This window comes from Maniola jurtina, chromosome 15 (assembly GCF_905333055.1).
Source record: "Maniola jurtina chromosome 15, ilManJurt1.1, whole genome shotgun sequence".
Classification (NCBI taxonomy): domain Eukaryota; kingdom Metazoa; phylum Arthropoda; class Insecta; order Lepidoptera; family Nymphalidae; genus Maniola; species Maniola jurtina.
This window is the reverse complement of record NC_060043.1, coordinates 1,065,335-1,085,066: the sequence shown is the minus strand read 5'-3', so window position 1 is coordinate 1,085,066 and position 19,732 is coordinate 1,065,335. Positions and strand designations below refer to the sequence as shown.

Here is a 19,732-nt window from a genome sequence, read left to right as displayed (position 1 = left end):
TTATATATATACTAAATATACGTTAATAAATGTACGTTTTATAAATCTATTCACATTTTATTACTAGCCGATGCCCGCGACTTCGCCCGCGTGGATTTAGGTTTTTCGAAATCCCGTGGGAACTCTTTGATTTTCCGGGATAAAAAGTAGCCTATGTGCATATCCAGGGTATTATCTATCTCCATTTCTTTCAGCCAAATCCGTCTAGTAGATTTTGCGTGAAGGAGTAACAAACATACACACAAACTTTCGCCTTTATAGTGTGCGATAGTGTGAAGTGTGATTATATTTTATTTTATGTACATTATTATGTATATGTACATAAAAATCTTATAAAATCAAAATGGCGGATTTTATGCGCTTTGAGTGCGGGCTGAAAACATGCCGTGCAAATAAACCGTTGTCGGGGTTTTCAGAAAACTTTTTGAATTACTTACGAGTACTTGTTCTCATTTAATTTATGATCAGTTTTTTTAGGTTAAGTACAAGTAATTTTTTGGCTTTTCATTAAAAAAAAAAATGTTATTAGTATACCCCCAAAGGACATACACCGAACTAGTAATGATATTCATACCAAGTCAATTTAAAAGTTTGATTATGTCGTTCATGTTTCAAATTCAAATTATACTTTTGTGGACATTTCATACCCAGGAGACCATAATGATTGCTTTTCAACATTTACCTACTTTATCGACAAAGGTACTTATGTAGAGATCAATACTTCACATAATTTTAATACATTTTGCAACTCATAAAGCTTATATTGCTTTAAGGTTATAAGGCTTTGTAGGTACTTAGAGTTGCAGCGGCCGGAACCCCCTTTTTATACACAGGAAATGCCTAACGCATACCCTTCCGTCAGGGGAAACGGAGTGGTTATGTGGGGCTTGCACCCACTAAAACCTGTGTTTGTTCCTCAACGGACTGGCGGTTGCGCGGGTGTCACTAAGGTAGTATTCACCGCATTCCCGCCAGGTGGCCGAACCCTCCTGGCAGTTTAGTTCTTTTTTGGGTTTACCTACCCCCGAGCAAAACGCTGCGCGTATTATTAGGGGCTATCTACTCTTTATTTAAAAGAAATTCATAGTTAATATTATAAATGCGAAATGTGTCTGTCTGCCTGTCTGCTAGCTTTTTACAGCCCATCCATTTAAGCGATTTTGACGAAATTTGGTACAGTATCTCTGTACCAAAACAGTCAGTTTTCGTCATCGGTTTGCATCCTGGGGAAGGGCATAGATTACTTTTATCCCGGAAAATCATGGAATTTCCGCGAGATTTAAAAAAACCAAGGCTGCGGGCATCATCTAGTGATTTTTATGTTGAAAAATGTATGCCAAAGCACTTCGCGCGCGTTCGCTACAAAATGTATGAAAAACAATTTATAAAATTCAGAATGAGTTTCATTTGAGAGTAATAAATAAGTGTACTGGAACTTTTCCCCAAGGATCGAAGAAATATGCTATGCAAAGCACAATAAAAATAGAAAGAGTCAGGCTCGTGCTCCGAGGGTCCCGTAGGTACTACAGAAAAAGTAAAACAGTAAGATTCACTTTTTCTAACGAACCGCAAGCAAAACTAACTTTGTTTGTAGAGGTTGACCATAATTATTTCAGATTTTTCGATTGGTTAACTTCAAAGATAAGGGGGTACCGGTATTTTTTTCGACACTTTGCACGTAAAAATTAGCCAGGTACTATGCCTAAAACTATGATTTTTTTGTTTCAATGATGTTGGGCCACTATTATATATAACTACTCCACATGTTGATAGCTTTAATAGTTACTCGACTGTGACTGACAAACAGACGGACGGACGAATGGACGGAGAAAGTCGCATATTAGGGTTCCATTTTAACCATTTTGGTACAGAACCCTAAAAACTGTAGCTACACCTGCTATGCAGTAAAAGTTTGTTAAAGAGATTAGAAAAAACCAAATTGCCCCGTTCTAGATTTGTCCAATTTACCTGTACACGTTTTCATTTGATCGCGTGAGGTTCGCACGCTAGAACGAATAGAGTCGGTCTAGTTCTACGTTATCGATATATCGATGGATATGCAAAGTTTTTGCTGTTTCCTCCTCTCGTAGCGCAAGGCATTGCAGTCGTAATTCCACGGACACGTACGAAACGATTTGCCTCCTCGAATTAGAAATACTTAGATAACTAATTCGAACCGCTAGGATATGGAACGCCCTTTCGCCATCAATTTTCCCCTCTACTTTTAATATGGGCTGGGCACCTTCAAGTCAAGAGTGAATAAGCATCTTCTAGGTAAGCGCGCTCGTCATCAGCCATCATCACTTGACCAGGTCTGATTGCAGCTAAGTGCTCGTCTATAATAATTAAGAGAAAAACTGAAAAGCAGCTGAAAAAACTATGTAATCACACGAAATTAAATTGCACTTTACAAGAAGAGCAAAAAACCGAATAAATGCTGTTCAAAATTTACTGAAATTGTACTGTTTGATAGAATTAAACAACTTTAGACTCAAATATTAATCTTACTTGGTAACTGGTTACGAAACATTGCTTATACCAACGCGGACGGAAAGAATTTACAGTTTTAGGCAGCTTGCTTAGAATTAGTTCAGATTTGTCGTTGATTTCAAACTACGGAATATAATTTAATATATAAATATCTAATTATATATATTTATAATATAATTTAATATATATAATATTATGGGTGAGCGATATTTATATATTATATTTCCGTAGTTTGAAGGCAACTATTTTCGTGTAAGAAATAAGTCATAATTAACAACATTCATGTCATTTTGGAACGTCAGTTATAATTTGAAAACTATGCATGCAACCGTTACATGCATGACCGCATAGGCAGGTAAACGGTCGATTTAAACTCGTGTAACTATTTGTTTAACGAGTTCACTAAATTGCTCTAACTTTGTCTAGCTGGTTCAACTGTCACTTTATAAGTTACACTAGCGGCACGCTATGATGGCCGGTTTGACACATTACAATAGTGATGTGGAATGTCAATTTATTCTCGAACAAAAAACAATTAAGTTTTGTTTTTGTACCTGATTAAATAGGTTTAATAAAACAAAAATGTATATGTTTATTTAATTTATTTGAACGAACTGAATATTTGAACGAAAATGAATATACATACTTTATATGCACACAAGAAACATATGAATACAAAAGATACCAAAAAAGGTGCCACAAAAGACCATAATTAATCAGATTCGTCCATACTACTATTTTCACTGTCGTCACTGCTATCATCACATACATTAATAATTATATGTTCGTTTTCTATAATATTATCTATTTTCACATCACTTTCATAATCTTCCCTTATTAATTTAACAGTTCTATTCACAACCTTTTCCCAGTCTCCTTTAGTCACATGTTCACAAGCTTCTTCTAATAATTTTAGCATTTTTTTGTGGTAAATGGGGGTTCTGTATTGTGTCTTGCAGCATATCCCTTAATTTGAGCCCACACCAACTCAATCGCATTATACTCACAATGGTAAGGCGGTAACCGTATAACTCTGTGCCCATGTTCTAATGCTATTTCGTCAATGACGTATCGGATCTTGGTTGGTTTGTTTTCTTTTAAAAGACGTACTAATTCCGCTTTTAACATATTCATGTTTGCATCTACGCCATTTTTACGAAGCCATGCGACGATATCAGCTTTCTTTTGGGATTGGGCAGGTGGCTTGTCAATTTGCATCGAGTGGTATGGGGCGTTGTCCATAATTATAATAGATGGTTCAGGGAGGCTACACAACATTGAGGTAAACCATTCAGTAAACTTTTCTCCATTCATGTCTTCATGATAGTCTCCAGTGGTTTTTGACGCAAAAGCCATGAGAGAACCTTCGACAAACCCGTTGATGGTTCCGGCGTGACAAATTATAAGTCGCGATCCTTTTCCTACAGGAACTTTGGAAGTAGATGCTGCTGTGTCATCGTTCCAAGAACGGCCTACAGTATGGTTAGCATTAAGCCATGTTTCATCCAAGAACACAACATTTTGCCAATTTTTGATTTCTTTCACTTGCCGTAAAAAAGTATACCTTGCCATCGCTATATCAAATCTTTCCATCAATATTTTGCGTTTGTTACATTTTTTGTATCGAAATCCAATGGTCTTCAAAATCTTCGTTAAAGAACTTTCCCCACCGAAGAATAATCCAGCTTCCTTCAGTGAATGCACCAACTTTTTTCTTGTTGGATACTCCTTCTGTAAATAGTAGCCGTAAACATGTCTTCGGATAGCATCGGCATCAAAGCTATCGATGCCTACGACTGGTTTTGCTCGTTTTCTCTTTTTTGGTGTGTGAAGTTTATTTTCTTCTGTGCCAGTCTCGCCATATTTTTTTTTTAGTTATCCGTCTAACAGTTCGTTGTCCAATATTAAGCGCATCAGCTACGCGTTCAACCACTGTTGTTATAGGTAAAATTGGCCCTCCATTTTGAGCTTCACGATCGAAATAGTTACGAAGGCGTATTACGAACTCACGTGTCTGACTATTTAGAACAGTTCTCTGCGTACGTTCGGTCATATCGACGAAATCCACAACAAAGGGCTTGAACAGAGTCCAAATTAACGAGCAAGGGTCAACAGTAATGCAGTATCAATATTTGAAATCCAAAGCCAGGTCAAAACTATATCACAATCGCATTGCACTGACAGTTTATACTTTTCGAAGCAACGTCAATTCGAAACTGCTTTGTTTTGCATTGAGCATTGACGCGAGTTTGCCGGAGGTAGTAGTTGTGCTAGCCAGCGATCCTATGTGACGATCGTATTAGATTCCATTTTTAAAAATTTATTGATATTTTTTTGCGATTTCAGAGGTTTGTCCACATAGTGAAAATTGTTCATATTCACAAGTACATTCACCCCTTAAATGGTGCAAACTGATTTTTCTACACTTGTATACATTTAAGAAATCAATTTAATAAATAAATTTTGAGTCCTAAACCTAAAACTACATTCGATAAAATTTATGAATCTCTGCACATCACTATCGTCAATAAAGTAATACAATTATTTCCTTCAAAGTCGTTATCAATTAATACGGAACTTCATGAGCGGACAAACGTCAAACCGGCCATCATAGCGTGCCGCTAGTTTAGGGTAGTTGAATTTGTTACCGAATGGATGAACATTATTGATTTTTAACCCCCGACCTAAAAAGAGGGGTGTTATAAGTTTGACGTGTGTATCTGTGTGTCTGTGTATCTGTGTATCTGTCTGTGGCATCGTAGCGCCTAAACGAATGAACCGATTTTAATTTAGTTTTTTTTGTTTGAAAGCTGGCTTGATCGAGAGTGTTCTTAGCTATAATCTAAAAAAATTGGTTCAGCCGTTTAAGAGTTATCAGCTCTTTTCTAGTTTTCTTGTAGAAAAGAAGGTTAGATAACCGTTAGGTTCATAATATTATGTCAATAGACAAATGTCAAGCTGTCAAGATGGACGTTGCCTAAATACATAATTATTTATTTGAAAATGATGTTTTGGAAAACTCAAATACTTTGGATCGTCGGGGGTGTTATAAATTTTTAATTTACACTTGTATTAGGATTTATATTTTAGTACATATACTAGATGATGCCCGCGACTTCGACCGCTTGGATTTGGATTTTATAAAAATCCTATGGCAACTGTTTGATTTTCCGGAATAAAACGTAGCCTGTGTCTGTCTTTGGAATGCAAGATTTCGGTAAAAAAATAAATTGGTACACGCCTTTTCTCAGTGCGATTCATACGGGTTTCTGATACTTATAATCATTCCTCGTGAAATGTTCTGGTATTAGAATCTACCTACTTAGGTTGGTATAGCACATAAGTACCCATATGTTGTCTATGGAATAGGTAGGCTAGGCACCCCGTGTGAAGCCGAAAATGGACAATTACTATTATCAATCGCAATCAGTAATCTATTATGTAATATATGACCATATTCGTCATATAATACATAATATATTAGTGATTGCGAAACAGTGGACCGTGGTGATTTACTGCGGCCAATCAGCTGACGTCCGTCGAGCAATACTCGTATGTGGGCAATAATGGACGGAATAACGCTGAACGACGAAATCAGGGGGAATTCATAGCATTGTATTGTCGACTTTTTCATTCTTATCCTATTTTTAGGGTTTCGTAGTAAACTGTTCGTGTCCGTCTGTCGTGTCTGTTAAGAAACCTATAGGGTACTTCCCGTTGACCTAAAATCATGAAATTGCAAGTAAATCTTACAGCACAAGTAAAGGAAATAATCCGAAAAACCTGAATTTGTGGTTACATCACAAAAAAAAAATTTAAAATGTGTTCATAAAAAATAATTCCAATTTTCAAAGTAAGATAACTATACCAAGTGGGGTATCATATGAAAGGGCTTTATATTCTGTACATTCTAAAACAGATTTTGATTTATTTTTATATCTAATAGTTTTTGATTTATCGTGCAAAATGTCGGAAAAATACCTGAGTACGGAACCCTCGGTGCGCGAGTCTGACTCGCCCTTAGCCGGGTTTTTGGATATGATAGTACTTATTAAATGTAATGGTATCGTATAAACATTGAACATTACTTAGATGAAGTTATTAGTTGTGTAAAACAGCTAGATAGTATTGTGACGGGCAACTACGGAACTCTGTGCTGCGCGTCACTCGCCACGCACTTGACCGGTTTTTTCTAACCAGGGTCTGCTTAATTATGTTATTTTAGGTTGATTTGACAACCTACAAGTTTGAATGCATATTCTCATTCATCAAGTAACTTAAAAATCTGATTATGAAGAAACTTGCATACTTAATAGTTTCCTTTGTTCGCAGATTGGGTGCACGGATGCGATGGAATGAAAACGGTGCAACAAAACTAGAACAACCTCGAACTTTTCTCTTTCAAACAGAAAATGGCAAAAAATATTTGACTAGAGACGGCCAGGCTGGAGGAAATATGACGAATGTGAAATTAAAGCTAATGTTCTACCTGTTAAACGCACTATTATCGGCCGATTTGGTTCACTCACGGCCGTATTCTAATTTCAATTCAACGGATATAGTTATGGGGTTTTCTAATAATAGTTTTAATATACCAGTAGATTCTAATTCTGATACGCTCATAGTTGCCGATGAAGAGGAAACGGCTGAAGAGACGAACAAAAATTCCAATACAAATATGGAGGCGATAGTCAACGCAGAACAAGATAGAGACGAAGCGTTCTCAAGAAAAAATAATAAAAAACAAGACAAAATTAGTATACTAGAAATACCTAATAACGAAGCGGGAGCTTTCGAGAAACAACTAAACATATCAAGTCCGTTGCTAGAAGAAATGATAGATTCAGAGTCAGATAGGGAAGAAACTTTAACAGACATCCTTTTCAGACATGATTCCGAGTTAGTAGATTCGCCTAGATTTGAATTTTTAATCGCTGCTAAAATAAATAGTAGTGAAAATGGTACTGTAAGAGACAGTACATACAGTGTTAATAATATAGATAAAAGAAATAGAAATAGCACAGATGTATTGAGGAAAGTGGACTATGTAGAGTTGGTAGAAGTTATAAAGCCGTCGAATATGAATGAAAATAAAAGTGCTTATAATTTAGCTAACATCACTGCTCATAATGTTGAAAACGACTTGGCGCCAGACACAAGTGAGTAAACATTCTACAACTTTTGATGACGTGTGTATCTCTGTATCTGTCTGTGGCATCGTAGCTCCTAAACTAATGAACCGATTTTAATTTATTTTTTCACACGTTAAACTTATAACACCCCTCTTTTTGGGTCGGGGGGAAAGGTCGGGGGTTAAAAATCACAATAATTTGCAATCCTATGTCACCATGATATCAGATATAGATATACAGGGTGTTTGGTAATTAGTATATAATGACGACACATACCCATGCTACTTTGATCTGATAAACACAATGCTGAAGTATAATGACGATATAAAATTATAAAAATTTCCTTACCAAATTAAAAAAAAAATATGTCAAAGTTTTCATGACCCTAACGTGCCCTAACTCACTGAGATCGTTGGCCATCTTTAGATAGGCCGAGGCCAACGATGGGCACATGAGTTCCATGAAAACTTGGTCATAAAAAAAAATTAAAATTTTGTATGGAAATTTTTATAATTTTATTTCGTCATTATACTTCAGCATTGTGTTTATCAGATCAAAGTAGCATGGGTACTTGTCGTCATTATATACTAATTACCAAACACCCTGTATAGAATTCTCACGTTATGACAAACATTCAACTTCGATGATGCTCTAAAATGATATTACGTGAATATCTGAAATTCAGGACATTCCCGGGTAAGAATCCGGGTTATTATTTCATAAAATATGTAATTCAGCATATTGGTCATAAATAAAGGTCGGCATTACCAGGCCTGGGACATTTTTGTTTAGGGTCGGATTAATTTGGTATTAAGCATGTCATTGTCACGCTCAAATAAAAATACCTTCGCCATGTGCTTGTGGTTAACCGGGGTAGCTTGACAGCTTATTAGAGGCCAGTTTCATAACAGGCAGTTAAAGTTACATTACGGTTAAAACTAAACTTTGATTATCTCAAAAACTGATCAAGTGCGTACAGAACACGTATAAGTTAAGATTCCGTAGTCAAACTAGTTGCTAAAAACTTTGGCTGTCGTTATTTCTTTAACGAAGGTTTTTATTAAAAAATTCATTAGAATGCTCATAGTGATTTTAAAATACTTACTTACAAAGTATCACTTGAGGGAGTAAACTGATTTTTGTACGACTCCCGCTTTTTTAACATTCAGGAGTTTCTTTAAATTCACTATAGGCACACGTGTGACAATAATTACACTTGATGGCAAGTAATGATGTGGCATAAGATCTGGCACGTTTGCCAAGAAGATGAAAAAAAAAATAACTTAGATATCTTAAAAACAACAGTCAAAACTCTTGTTTTTAAGATAAGTATCTAAGTTTTTTTTTTTTCAAAATTTGAATATGTCTCTGTTCTTACAGTTTAATCTACATGACCAAATAGCAGTCAAATGATGTTTAATAAAAATAATATGTAACCAGCCATACCTAGTTTTAGCCATGAAAAGTGGGATACGACCAAGTTTAACCAACTGCTACCAGCCGCAATTAGTTGGATCCGGTTAAAACTAAATGTAACCGCACTTCGGCTTTTAGCCGTAACATATAACACAATTTAAATTACCAATGGGCAGATTAATTGGGTTTGTTCAGGAAAGCGTGTTTACGAGGTGCGTGGCCATCAGGGGCTTAAACCGGCTCGACGGAACCTTTTTGAGACATTAACGAGTGGCCAGCGAGCAGCAAAATTTATGGTGGACCCCTGTTTTTAGGAGGACTTGTTACCCGCACAGGATGTGCTTTCAGTGTTATAGAACGTCAGGGCATAGGCGAAGGCGGTTTATCAAAAGCTTTTTATTAGGTTGGTTGCAACTCATTTGTCCACAAGTGGGGGGGTCTTCCAACGCTGTGCTTTCCGGTGCAAGGTCGCCATTCTAGTATCTCTGTATAGCGCTGGATTCAGCCGGCGCAAGAACGTGTCGTGCGGAAGTCCCTAAAAGAGGCCAATGTCCAGCAGTGGACATCCATTGATCCTTGACCATCAGGGGTTTAAATCGGCTCGACGGAACCTTTGTGAGACATTATTTTTCCTTTACTTGTGCTATAAGACCTACCTACTTGCCAAATTTTAGGAGTCTAAGTCAACGAGAAGTAGGTACCCTATAGGTTTTCTTGACAGACGAACAGACAGACATACAGACAACAGAGTGATCCTATAAGGGTTCCGTTTTCCCTTTTGAGCTACGGAACCCTAAAAATGGTGGGTGCTAGGTTCGCTCATTCGTATAACTTAGACAGCACCCGGCAGTATCGATGCTACTAGGATAGCCGAATAATGAATAGCACCGGCCTTCGTAGCCATAAAATCTTTTCAATCTAAAAGAAATACTGCTATACTTCGCTTAGTAATTTTCCGAGAAATATCTAAATGGTTCAGGCACGGCTCGTTAGATAGCTGCCTATCTACCGGCAGAGCTGTATTGCCATCGATTTGGGTCATGTAAAACCAATCAGACTTATTAAACAGGTCACAGAAACAGGCGAGTCTATATGGTATAAGGGAAGGACGGAAGTCTAAATGGTTCAGGTACGGCTAGATAGATAGGTGATAGATACGGCTAGATAGATAGATCCACCGGCAGAGCTGTATTGCCATGCGGTTTGGGTCATGTAAAACCAATTAGACTTTTTAAACAGGTCACAGAAACAGGCAAGCCTTAAGCTACCTATATGGTTTGAGGAAAGGGCGGAGGTCTAAATAGTCTGTACACAGCTAAATAAATAGGTAGGTCTATCCACCGGTAGAGCCGTACCTACTGCAGAGCGATTTGGGTCATTATTAAAGAGGTCACGAAACAGGCAAGCCTTAATAGCTACCTATTCGATATCAGGGAAGGACTAAATTCTAAAAACCGGCCAAGTGCGAGTCAGACTCGCGCACGGAGGGTTCCGTGCTCGGGTATTTTTTCCAACATTTTGCACGATAAATCAAAAACTATTATACATAAAAATAAATAAAAATCTGTTTTAGAATGTACAAGTAAAGCCCTTTCATATGATACCCCACTTGGTATAGTTATCTTATTTTAAAAACACATTTTAATTTTTTTTTAAATGATGTAACCACAAATTCGTGGTTTTCAGATTTATTCCTGTACTTGTGATATAAGACCTACCTACCAAATTTCATGATTCTAGGTCAACGGGAAGTTTCTTGACAGACACGACGGACGGATTCCTTTTGAGGTACGGAACCCTAAAAAGTCGAAGGTTAAACCTTCCTTGTTTGACAAAAGTTTTTTTATGCCATTGCAAGTTAACCTTTGCGACTCACGTGTATACGGGAAGATGCATGACTAGTGACTACCCATGTGTTTGTCTGTTAGTTTGTCCTTCAATCACGCCGCAATGGAGTAACCGATCGACGAGATTGTTTGAATGGATATATTTTAAAGACCTGGAAAGTGACATAGGCTACTTTATATCCTAGAAAATCAAAGAGTTCCCACGGGATTTAAAAAAAACTTAATCCACGCGGACGAAGTCGCAGGCATCAGCTAGTAAGATATAAAAGAAGAGGGGACTTTAACACTTTTTGGTATCAAATATTGAACCATTGGGATTCATCAATCCATAATAATAGATCAAAGTTGATTACTTTACTCCTCGGAATATAGCCATCTTCTAAGTAATTACCTAATTGCGCGAATAGATTATCCCAGCTTAGGTAATTGTGTGCTTCGGCCCCTTAATGAATATTAGTCTAGTGCGAAGTGAGGTCGTAACCTTAGCTATTTACGCATGTGTGTGTGTGTGTGTGTCTATTTTTCATTCCATTACAAGTTATCCCTTGACTAAGATTTCACCTGGCGATAAGTGGTCAGTCTGAGATATAGCGGATAATTTTTCGTTTGGGTATGGCAGTTTTTGTTACACCCATTCCCCTTATCGGTTTCTACAGGCATCGTACCGAAACGTTAAATCGCTTGGCGGCATGACTTTCCGGTAGAAGGTAACTAGCTAGGGCCCTAGCTTCCCACAAGACGCGATTCCGAGAGAATTTGTAGGTTTCCCATTTTGGCACACTAGTGTACAACTAAAAACACACGTTCCTGTGTATATCTAACGCGAAACTTAGGTTTAAATCTATAGAGCGCACTTTGACGTTGCTTAGACTTAAGTTTCAGTTAAAACGAGACAGATTTATGCCAGCGGTATAGCGCTGTCTCGTTTTAGGAGTCCTTAGTCTATGGAGGAGAATAACGTCCGTGCCACGTCATGCCACTCGCCACGGACACTCAGCATGCATGCCCAATGAGCAGCATGTAGCCATGTGACCTGTCGCAGTTCTGTCCATGTTTTCAGGTTTCACGGACATGCAGACGTTGTTCCTGGCCTGCTTCGCCACCTTCCTGCCGCTACTCACCGTGCTCTTCGCGATGCTACTCATCAGGTGAGACCTTTGACCTTATATGATTAGACTAGCTACTTTCCACGACCTTGTCAGCATAGATTAAGATTCTAAATGCCCTGCTGGAGATTCCCAAAAACTTTCTATAATCCAAATCCATTCTGATATTACAAATGCGAAAGTGTATCTGTCTGTCTGTCTGTAGCTTTTCACGGCCATCAGTTTAACTGATTTTGAGGTATAGAGTAAGCTTACATCCCAGGGATTCCCGGGAAAGCAACGGGATCCTTAAAGGCCCATGCGTTTAACCGATTTATACCAAATTTGGTCCAGAGGTCACGAAAATTGACATAGGCAAAATTTTTATTCCGTTAAATCAAAGAGTTCCCACGGGATTTTTAAAAGAAGATCCACGTTGTTGACGAAGTCGCAGGCATTATCAAGTATGACATAAAACCGCTTCAGAAAGAAAATAGTGAAACTTTTGTAAGAATTGGTGTATGGAAATATGTCTCTTTTGGCACCGGGCCAGATAAGAACAAATATTACTGTGGTAATATCAGAGATCACAGTAGACAACTACGCAACTTTTTAGGGTTGCCATATACAGTCAAGATTTTTTTCTGGTTTTGGCCACTTCAGTTGTGGCTAGTTATCACCCTACCCTTAAAGATTAAAAGTTTAGGGTCTCTGGCAGGAGGGTGTCTGGCAATGGATGACGTGATTTCTAATACTATTCCGAAGATAATATAAAAAACAGACTTTATAGGTACTTCAACGTAAGATTTTTTTAAATCTTTATTACCTGTTATCTCCCAAAGCCACCATGATCCAAACTTCATAGTCGCTGATCATTCCTCCTTGTGTCAGGGACAACACGCAGAGAAACTTAGCTTTTATAAAATAACGAAGATCTGGCACGCGTTGGCTCTCTTATTCCGATACGATGTCGCGTGTAAACCGATTTTTTTTTATCTTGTCCTTTCCCGGTTGAAAGGCATACTACCTAATTTCAAAATAATAATTGTTGTGGGATCTCTGTTTGTTGCTTATAAATCCTCATTTGTACTGTGTCGCTCTTATTCATACTAATATTATAAATGCGAAAGTGTGTCTGTCTGTCTGCTACCTTTTCACGGCCCAACAGTTTAACCGATTCTGACGAAATTTGGTACAGAGTTAGCTTATGTATATCCCGGAGACGGACATAGGCTACTTTTTATCCCGGAAAATCAAAGAGTCCCCACGGGATTTCTAAAGACCCATTCGCTCAACCGATTTGTATGAAATTTGGTACCGAGGTAGCTTGCGTCCATGTTATTGGCATAGACAACTTTTTATCCCGAAAAACCAAACAGTTCCCACGGGATCTCCAAGATCCTTAATCCACGCGGACGAAGTCGCGGGCATCCTCTAGTCTCAAATAATGACTAATTTATACTTCCAAGATGTACTTACCTTCCTTTTTTTCGAGTTCGGAACTCTTTAGCGCCACGGTAAATCAATTTCACGGTAAATTTGCTCGGAGTAGATCCATTAACCGGAACCGGAGAGCATGTACGGGAGTTTCAACCGGTTATTAAGTTATCCGGTCATTCGCTGACTTACATCACATACAGTTGTTCGAATTGAAACTCTCTTTCAATAGCATTGGGTCATTTTTCGCTTGAGATATTGTAATTTCATAACTCTATTGGTCTAAACTACCTCTAAACACACTTGGTTGGCACTTATATTGATATGATTGGTTTGGTTAAAATTGGTTCTAACAATGTTTGGCCGACAGTTGGATGGCTTAGCCGGACTAATCATAAAAATCAGTCAAGCGCGAGTCGGACTCGTATACGAAGGTTTTCCGTACTATCTTACCAGAATAACACTTTTTTTATTTATTTTCATAGACATCTACTAAGACAGGATTTTTGAAACTTCCTAAGGGGGTAATATAAGATTACACGTTTGTACTCCACGTGAACGAAGTCGCGGGCATAAGCTAGTGTTATAATATTCAGAGAATGCGGTTGTTAGTGATAAGTCTGTAGACAATAACGCTCTATCATCTTGCATCGGGTAACGGAAACCCAATTACCAGCACAATATCCATTAACATTAGGCGGGTGTAATGACGGTATATCCGGCCGGTTGACCGGGCTCATTCAGTTGTCTGGATGTGGCGGTATTTCCCATTAAACGCTTTGTAATTTATTGTAATAAATTGAGTTATGGATGGGATGGATGGAGGATTTAAGAGGTATGAAATATTGACCGTAATTTATACTAATATTATAAACAAGAGGATGCCCGCGACTTCGTCCGCGTGGATTTAGATTTTTATAGATCCCGCGGGAACTGTTTGATTTTCCGGGATAAAAAGTAGCCTATGTCCGTCCCCGGGATATAAGCTAACCTTGTACTAAATTTCGTCACTGTTGGGCCGTGAAAAGGTAGCAGACACACAGACAGACAGACAGATAGACAGACAAACACACTTTCGAATTTATAATATTAGTATGGATAGTATGGCTAAGGGGAGGTTTGAAAGTAGCGCCAGTGGTAGAAAAGATAAGGGGTAATAGATTGGCATGTAATGCGGAGGGAAGAAAATCATGACACTAGAAGAATGTTAAATATGCATATGGAAGGAAAAAAGAAGAGAGGAAGGCTAAAGAAGCACGCAACCCATCCACCTTGGATGGATTGCGTGAAAGAATATAAAAGGGGTATGTGTATAAAAGGGGTAGAAAATACGTTGAAGTATGATGATTCGAAGAAAAAGACATGTTGGGCCGACCCCCACATAGCGTGAAATAAAGGACAAGAAGAAGACGATAATAAACGTGTTTGTCGGTTTGTTTTACTGCTATCTTTTCACGGAATATTTTTTATAGATTTCTTAAGGGAAAAAAGGTCTCTAAAAATGATATAATAGCAACACTTTATCACCCTCGACTTCAGTAGCCAGCAATTCGATTTGAGGATACAACAAGTCCTAGTCGTATCCTCAAATCAAATTTGTCAACCGTCGAGTTCACCCTCGTCACTTGAAGGATGTACAGACGATGAAACGTGATGGATAATTAAATCAATCACCATCGATCAAACATTCTATTCTGTTCTAATGGCCCGCTTTTAGTAGTATAGGATTGTCGCTCGTCGAAGCGATTCGCTTTCTCATTTCTAAAGGTGGATTTAGACCAAACGAATGCTCGCTCTATACTTACCCATTCTGTTAAATTCTCTTTGGATAAACAGAGATCGAATAAGGATCGAACAGAGAGAGTTCTGTTACAGAACTCTCTCTCTGTTTTTCCAAAGTAAATCTGATAGAGATGGTTACAGCTATACTCACGTATTTAGTCGACATACGCCTGACTAGTTTCGTATAGGTTCTATTTCGGATGGGACTGAGATCGCTGCGCGTCGTGGTTGAGAATCAAATGTTGAAGAGTGACCTTCGCTTCACCTCATCATCGCTTAGAGGGTGATAATCTAGTGGTTAAGATCTCCTATTCGGATATGTCTGGAGTTCAATCCCGGGCGCGCACCTCACACACACGCGCGGCCAAGTGCGGGTTGCCAGACATCACATACCTTTACGAAAATTATGGATAACAAAGCTTTAGTCACAATATTTCCTTCACTGTTAAACCAAAATTTTTTTTCGTATAACTCCAGATTCATCCGGAGTTATACCTCAAACAATACTCAATTTTACTTTCCACGAAATTCTGTAAAGGAAGATAGTCCCCATGGCATCCCAAAGTGTCGTTGATAGAAATGAGGTTCTATTTCGGCTGGGACTTGGGCCATAATGGTTCGGGAGCCACATCAAACGATATTCAATACTGGTTTATTGGATTTGGCATTGTGCGCCCTTTGAGCTCTCTCATATAGAGTGTAATATTTCCGCAGAGGATACCGAATATATTATTTTATATTACTACCACTATCACTTTCTAACTTCAACACAGGCTGTGCACGCTTTTTTTACAGGTTCCGTTCACGTTCGTAACCAATTTTTCGTAACCAGATACGAAATAAGATTAATACTTCGTTTTTAACCCCCAAGCCAAAAATAGGGGTGTTATAAGTTTGACGTGTGTATCTGTGTATGTCTGTGGCATCGTAGCTCCTAAACGAATGAACCGATTTTAATTTAGTTTTTTTTTTGTTTGAAAGGTGGCTTAATCGAGAGAGTTCTTAGCTATAATCCGAAAATCGGTTCAGCCGTTTGAAAGTTATTAGGTCTTTTCTAGTTACTGTAACCTTCACTTGTCGGGGGTGTTATAAATTTTTAATTTAGATACAATTGTCATATATTTAGATTTGTTAACCGACTTCAAAAAAAGAGAAGGTTCTCAATTCGTCGTAATCTTTTTTTTTTAAATTAAGTTGAGAGCACAAAATCACAATAATATTATGCACAATATGCGATATATCCGCAAATTTTAAACATTTTGGCAATAGAAATCCAAACTTACCTAGTCTCATATTGATTCAATATGTCCCTAATATCCGTATGAACTCAAAACCTAGTAATTCCTGAAGCTGAGCTAGATCTCGTTTCATATAATACAAATACTATTTGCATGGTCCCATATCACGGCGCATATCCACTTTCATGCAACATTGCAAGTTCACATATGAATTCAGTCTGTGATATGAGTAAAAATTCACTTTAAAGATGAATTTTATTACATTTTTAAACTGTGATAGCCTAGTGCTTAGAACGTCCGGCTTCTAATCGGAAATCGGAGGTTCGATCCCGGGCACGCACCTCTAACTTTTCAGTTATATTTGTTTTTAAGCAATTAAATATCACTTGCTTTAACGGTGAAGGAAAACATCGTGAGGAAACCTGCATGCCTGAGAGTTCTCCATGTTCTCAAAGGTGTGTGAAGTCTGCCAATCCGTATTGGGCCAGTGTGGCAGACTATGGCCTAAACCCCTTTCACTCTGAGAAGAGACCCGTACTCAGTAGTGGGCTGGCAATGGGTTGATCATGATGACATTTTCAAACGCTGAACTTACCTAGTAAACCTTAATACCGTCACGCTCGCAACTTTAGACGCTCCGCGAACTTTGATTTTCCTGGAAAACGTTGCTTTGTTGTTGCATAATTGAAGGACAAAGTATAACAAACAAAACACGCTGACGAAATTGTTTTAGCATATTTTGTTAAGAACATACAGTTTAAACTAAAATATCAATTACATATCTGTTGAGATTACCATGAAAAATTCATATTAATCCATATAGAAGCAGATATCTTTAAAATCCGGGTATCTTTAAAACAAGAGGGAATAGGCATCTTCCAGGTAAACAACGGGTGTGATTGTGGTTAACTACCCTTTTTAAATTCATTTAACCAAAAAGTAGGAAAAATTTGTAGATTTAGCGTGCAGACAACCAAAACTCTATCTACAATATGAGTTTTGATTTTTGTTCATTGGTTTATAGAAAATTGGTTAGAAGTGCAAAACTTAAATTTAAATTTTTTAAATGTTTTTCAGTGTTTTTCAAAGTCGGTACACTTTAGGAAAAGATTTCTTAAAGTTGGTGTATAAATTTCTAAAATACTAGCTAGTTTTCTTTATGCGTGGAATAAGTTGGGAACAGATATAAATCTAGAGAACGTAGATTTTGGCCACGGTCCAGATTAGACGCTGAGACAGCATACGATTTCCGTTCCCAGCTTAACTTGGATATATTTTTCAAACAATTTGTGCAACATATTGAGGGAGTTAGGATTCTAATGTAATACTTGCTTCAGTAGACTGAAGTTAAGAAAGACGAGGTCGTTGGCTTGGATTTTATTTGAAAAATGTCTTTTGAAAATATGATCTTGTATTTGAGTAGGTAGGTATGCCAAAATCCATATCCATACTAATATTATAAATGCGAAAGTGTCTCTGAATGTCTGTCTGTTAGCTTTTGACGGGTACAATATAGCTTGGATTTCAGCGAAGGACATCGCTACTTTTTATCCCGGAAAACCAAAATGTTAAAAAAACCTAAATCCACGTAGGTGAAGTCCCGGGAATCATCTATTTGGTTCAAAGATAAGTTGTATCCTGGGCATGAATTGCTTGCATCTCGTTGACGACATAGGTTACTTTTGATTCCAGAAAATCAAAGAGTTCCCACGGGAATTAAAAAAAAACTTCCACGCAGACAAAGTCGTGGGCATCATCTAGTTATAGGTATATACATATATTTTATTTTCATGAGTAAGTTTTGATCGTTTTTAGAAAATCAAAAATCGGTCAAAATATGCGAGTCAGACACGAAGGGAGCGGCAACAGAATTACACATTCTGTGAAAATTACGACTCTCTATATACAGTTCACGAGATACAGCCCGCGGACAGACATACGGAAGCGCCTGTTGGCACCCTTCAAAGTCAAATCAAGTTGTTCAAATTGGGTACTATTGTAGACTTTCTGATTGTTAAACAGTGCTGTAGTAGTGATAAAATTTATCATTATCATTATTATAATATTATTATAATATTAATTATCATTAATTATCTAAACTTAAAACTAAAGCTTCGGGTACGGAACCCTAAAAAGCTTATTTTGTTAGACGTCTATCTCTCGAACTTGACTTCGTCTGTGGTGGCGTTTGCTGGCGCGCGTGTTATGACTTTTTGGAGTGTTTTTTTGTTAGAAGTGGCCGGTTTTTGTGTTGTGCTGGTGTTTATTGCTGGTGGAACTGACTGGGAAGCGCTCTGGGGTGCCGCGTGTATGTCGGTGGGCGCCAGCACAGACGAAGTCCATACTTATACATATAGTTTCCCTAACTTGTAAATAACTACAAACTTGACATTGGCTAATCAGTGCAAAGCCAGACGAGAGAAAAAAAAAAAAACTCTTGAACTGGATATTTGCTAGCCATTTCAAAATAATGAATAGTGTAGCAGTCTACCAGATTGCTTCGAGAATGGATAGGCAATGTGAATGTTTTATTAACTACTTTCAGTCCGGCTCGCTCCGACTCAACGCTACACCTGTTGAATCATTTCAGTTTTTCATAGTCTATCTACCTAAGCTTCTGTAGTCTTAGGTACTTCTAAGAATAAGGCTGCGGCCACGCCTGTAAGCTTTACTCACATAAGTAACTTACATGATTAACTTACGACTTTACTAATTAATGTAAAGCCGTCCCGCTAAGCGATTTAGCGTTCTGGTGCGATGCCGTGTAGAAACCAAATCCAGCCCGCTTCCATCTGCATCATCTCTTACCACCAGGTGAGATTGCAGTCAAAGGCTAACTTGTATCTTGTATCTTGTTTGTCGATGTTGATTGTTGATGTTTTACACTTGAATAGGTATTTGTATTGTATGTCATGGTCCGCTAATCCTGTAAATGTTTTAGATGCGCGTTGCGAAGGTGGTGTCCAAGTTGCTGCAAGAAGGAGTCCGACTCTTCGACGTCCGTGAGCAGTGACAAGCAGGAGAACAATCACCAGCAGGTTAGTTAATAACCCATTTTTTTTAACTGCGCTTGACCACAATCATACCTGATGGAAAGTGATGATGTGGCCTAAAATGGAACCTAGAAGATGCCTATTCACTCTTGTTTTAAAGATACCCGGATTGTAATTGGTAGGAAACACAGATCGCGGAATAGTATAACCAAACCTTAGCCCCTCTCCTCCTTCTGCTCTGGTGCTGTTCGGGCGGCGATAATCACTTAACATCAGGCGACCCGCCTGTTTGTTTGCGCTCTATTTTTATTT

At 38.0% G+C, this 19,732-nt stretch overlaps 1 protein-coding gene across 2 annotated transcripts in view; it reads left to right on the top strand.

Moving 5' to 3' along the window:
• LOC123872326 overlaps positions 1–19,732 on the top strand; it is a 48,835-nt gene that overhangs the window by 9,241 nt on the left and 19,862 nt on the right. Inside the window, exons 2-4 of one of the 2 annotated variants that reach the window (XM_045916541.1) lie at positions 6,823–7,649; positions 11,946–12,033; positions 19,369–19,465. In XM_045916541.1, the coding sequence (XP_045772497.1) occupies positions 6,836–7,649; positions 11,946–12,033; positions 19,369–19,465 (999 nt within the window). In that variant the 5' untranslated portion in view covers positions 6,823–6,835. Of the gene's footprint in view, positions 1–6,822; positions 7,650–11,927; positions 12,034–19,368; positions 19,466–19,732 lie in introns of both variants that reach the window. The other variant, XM_045916540.1, reaches the window with a different exon arrangement.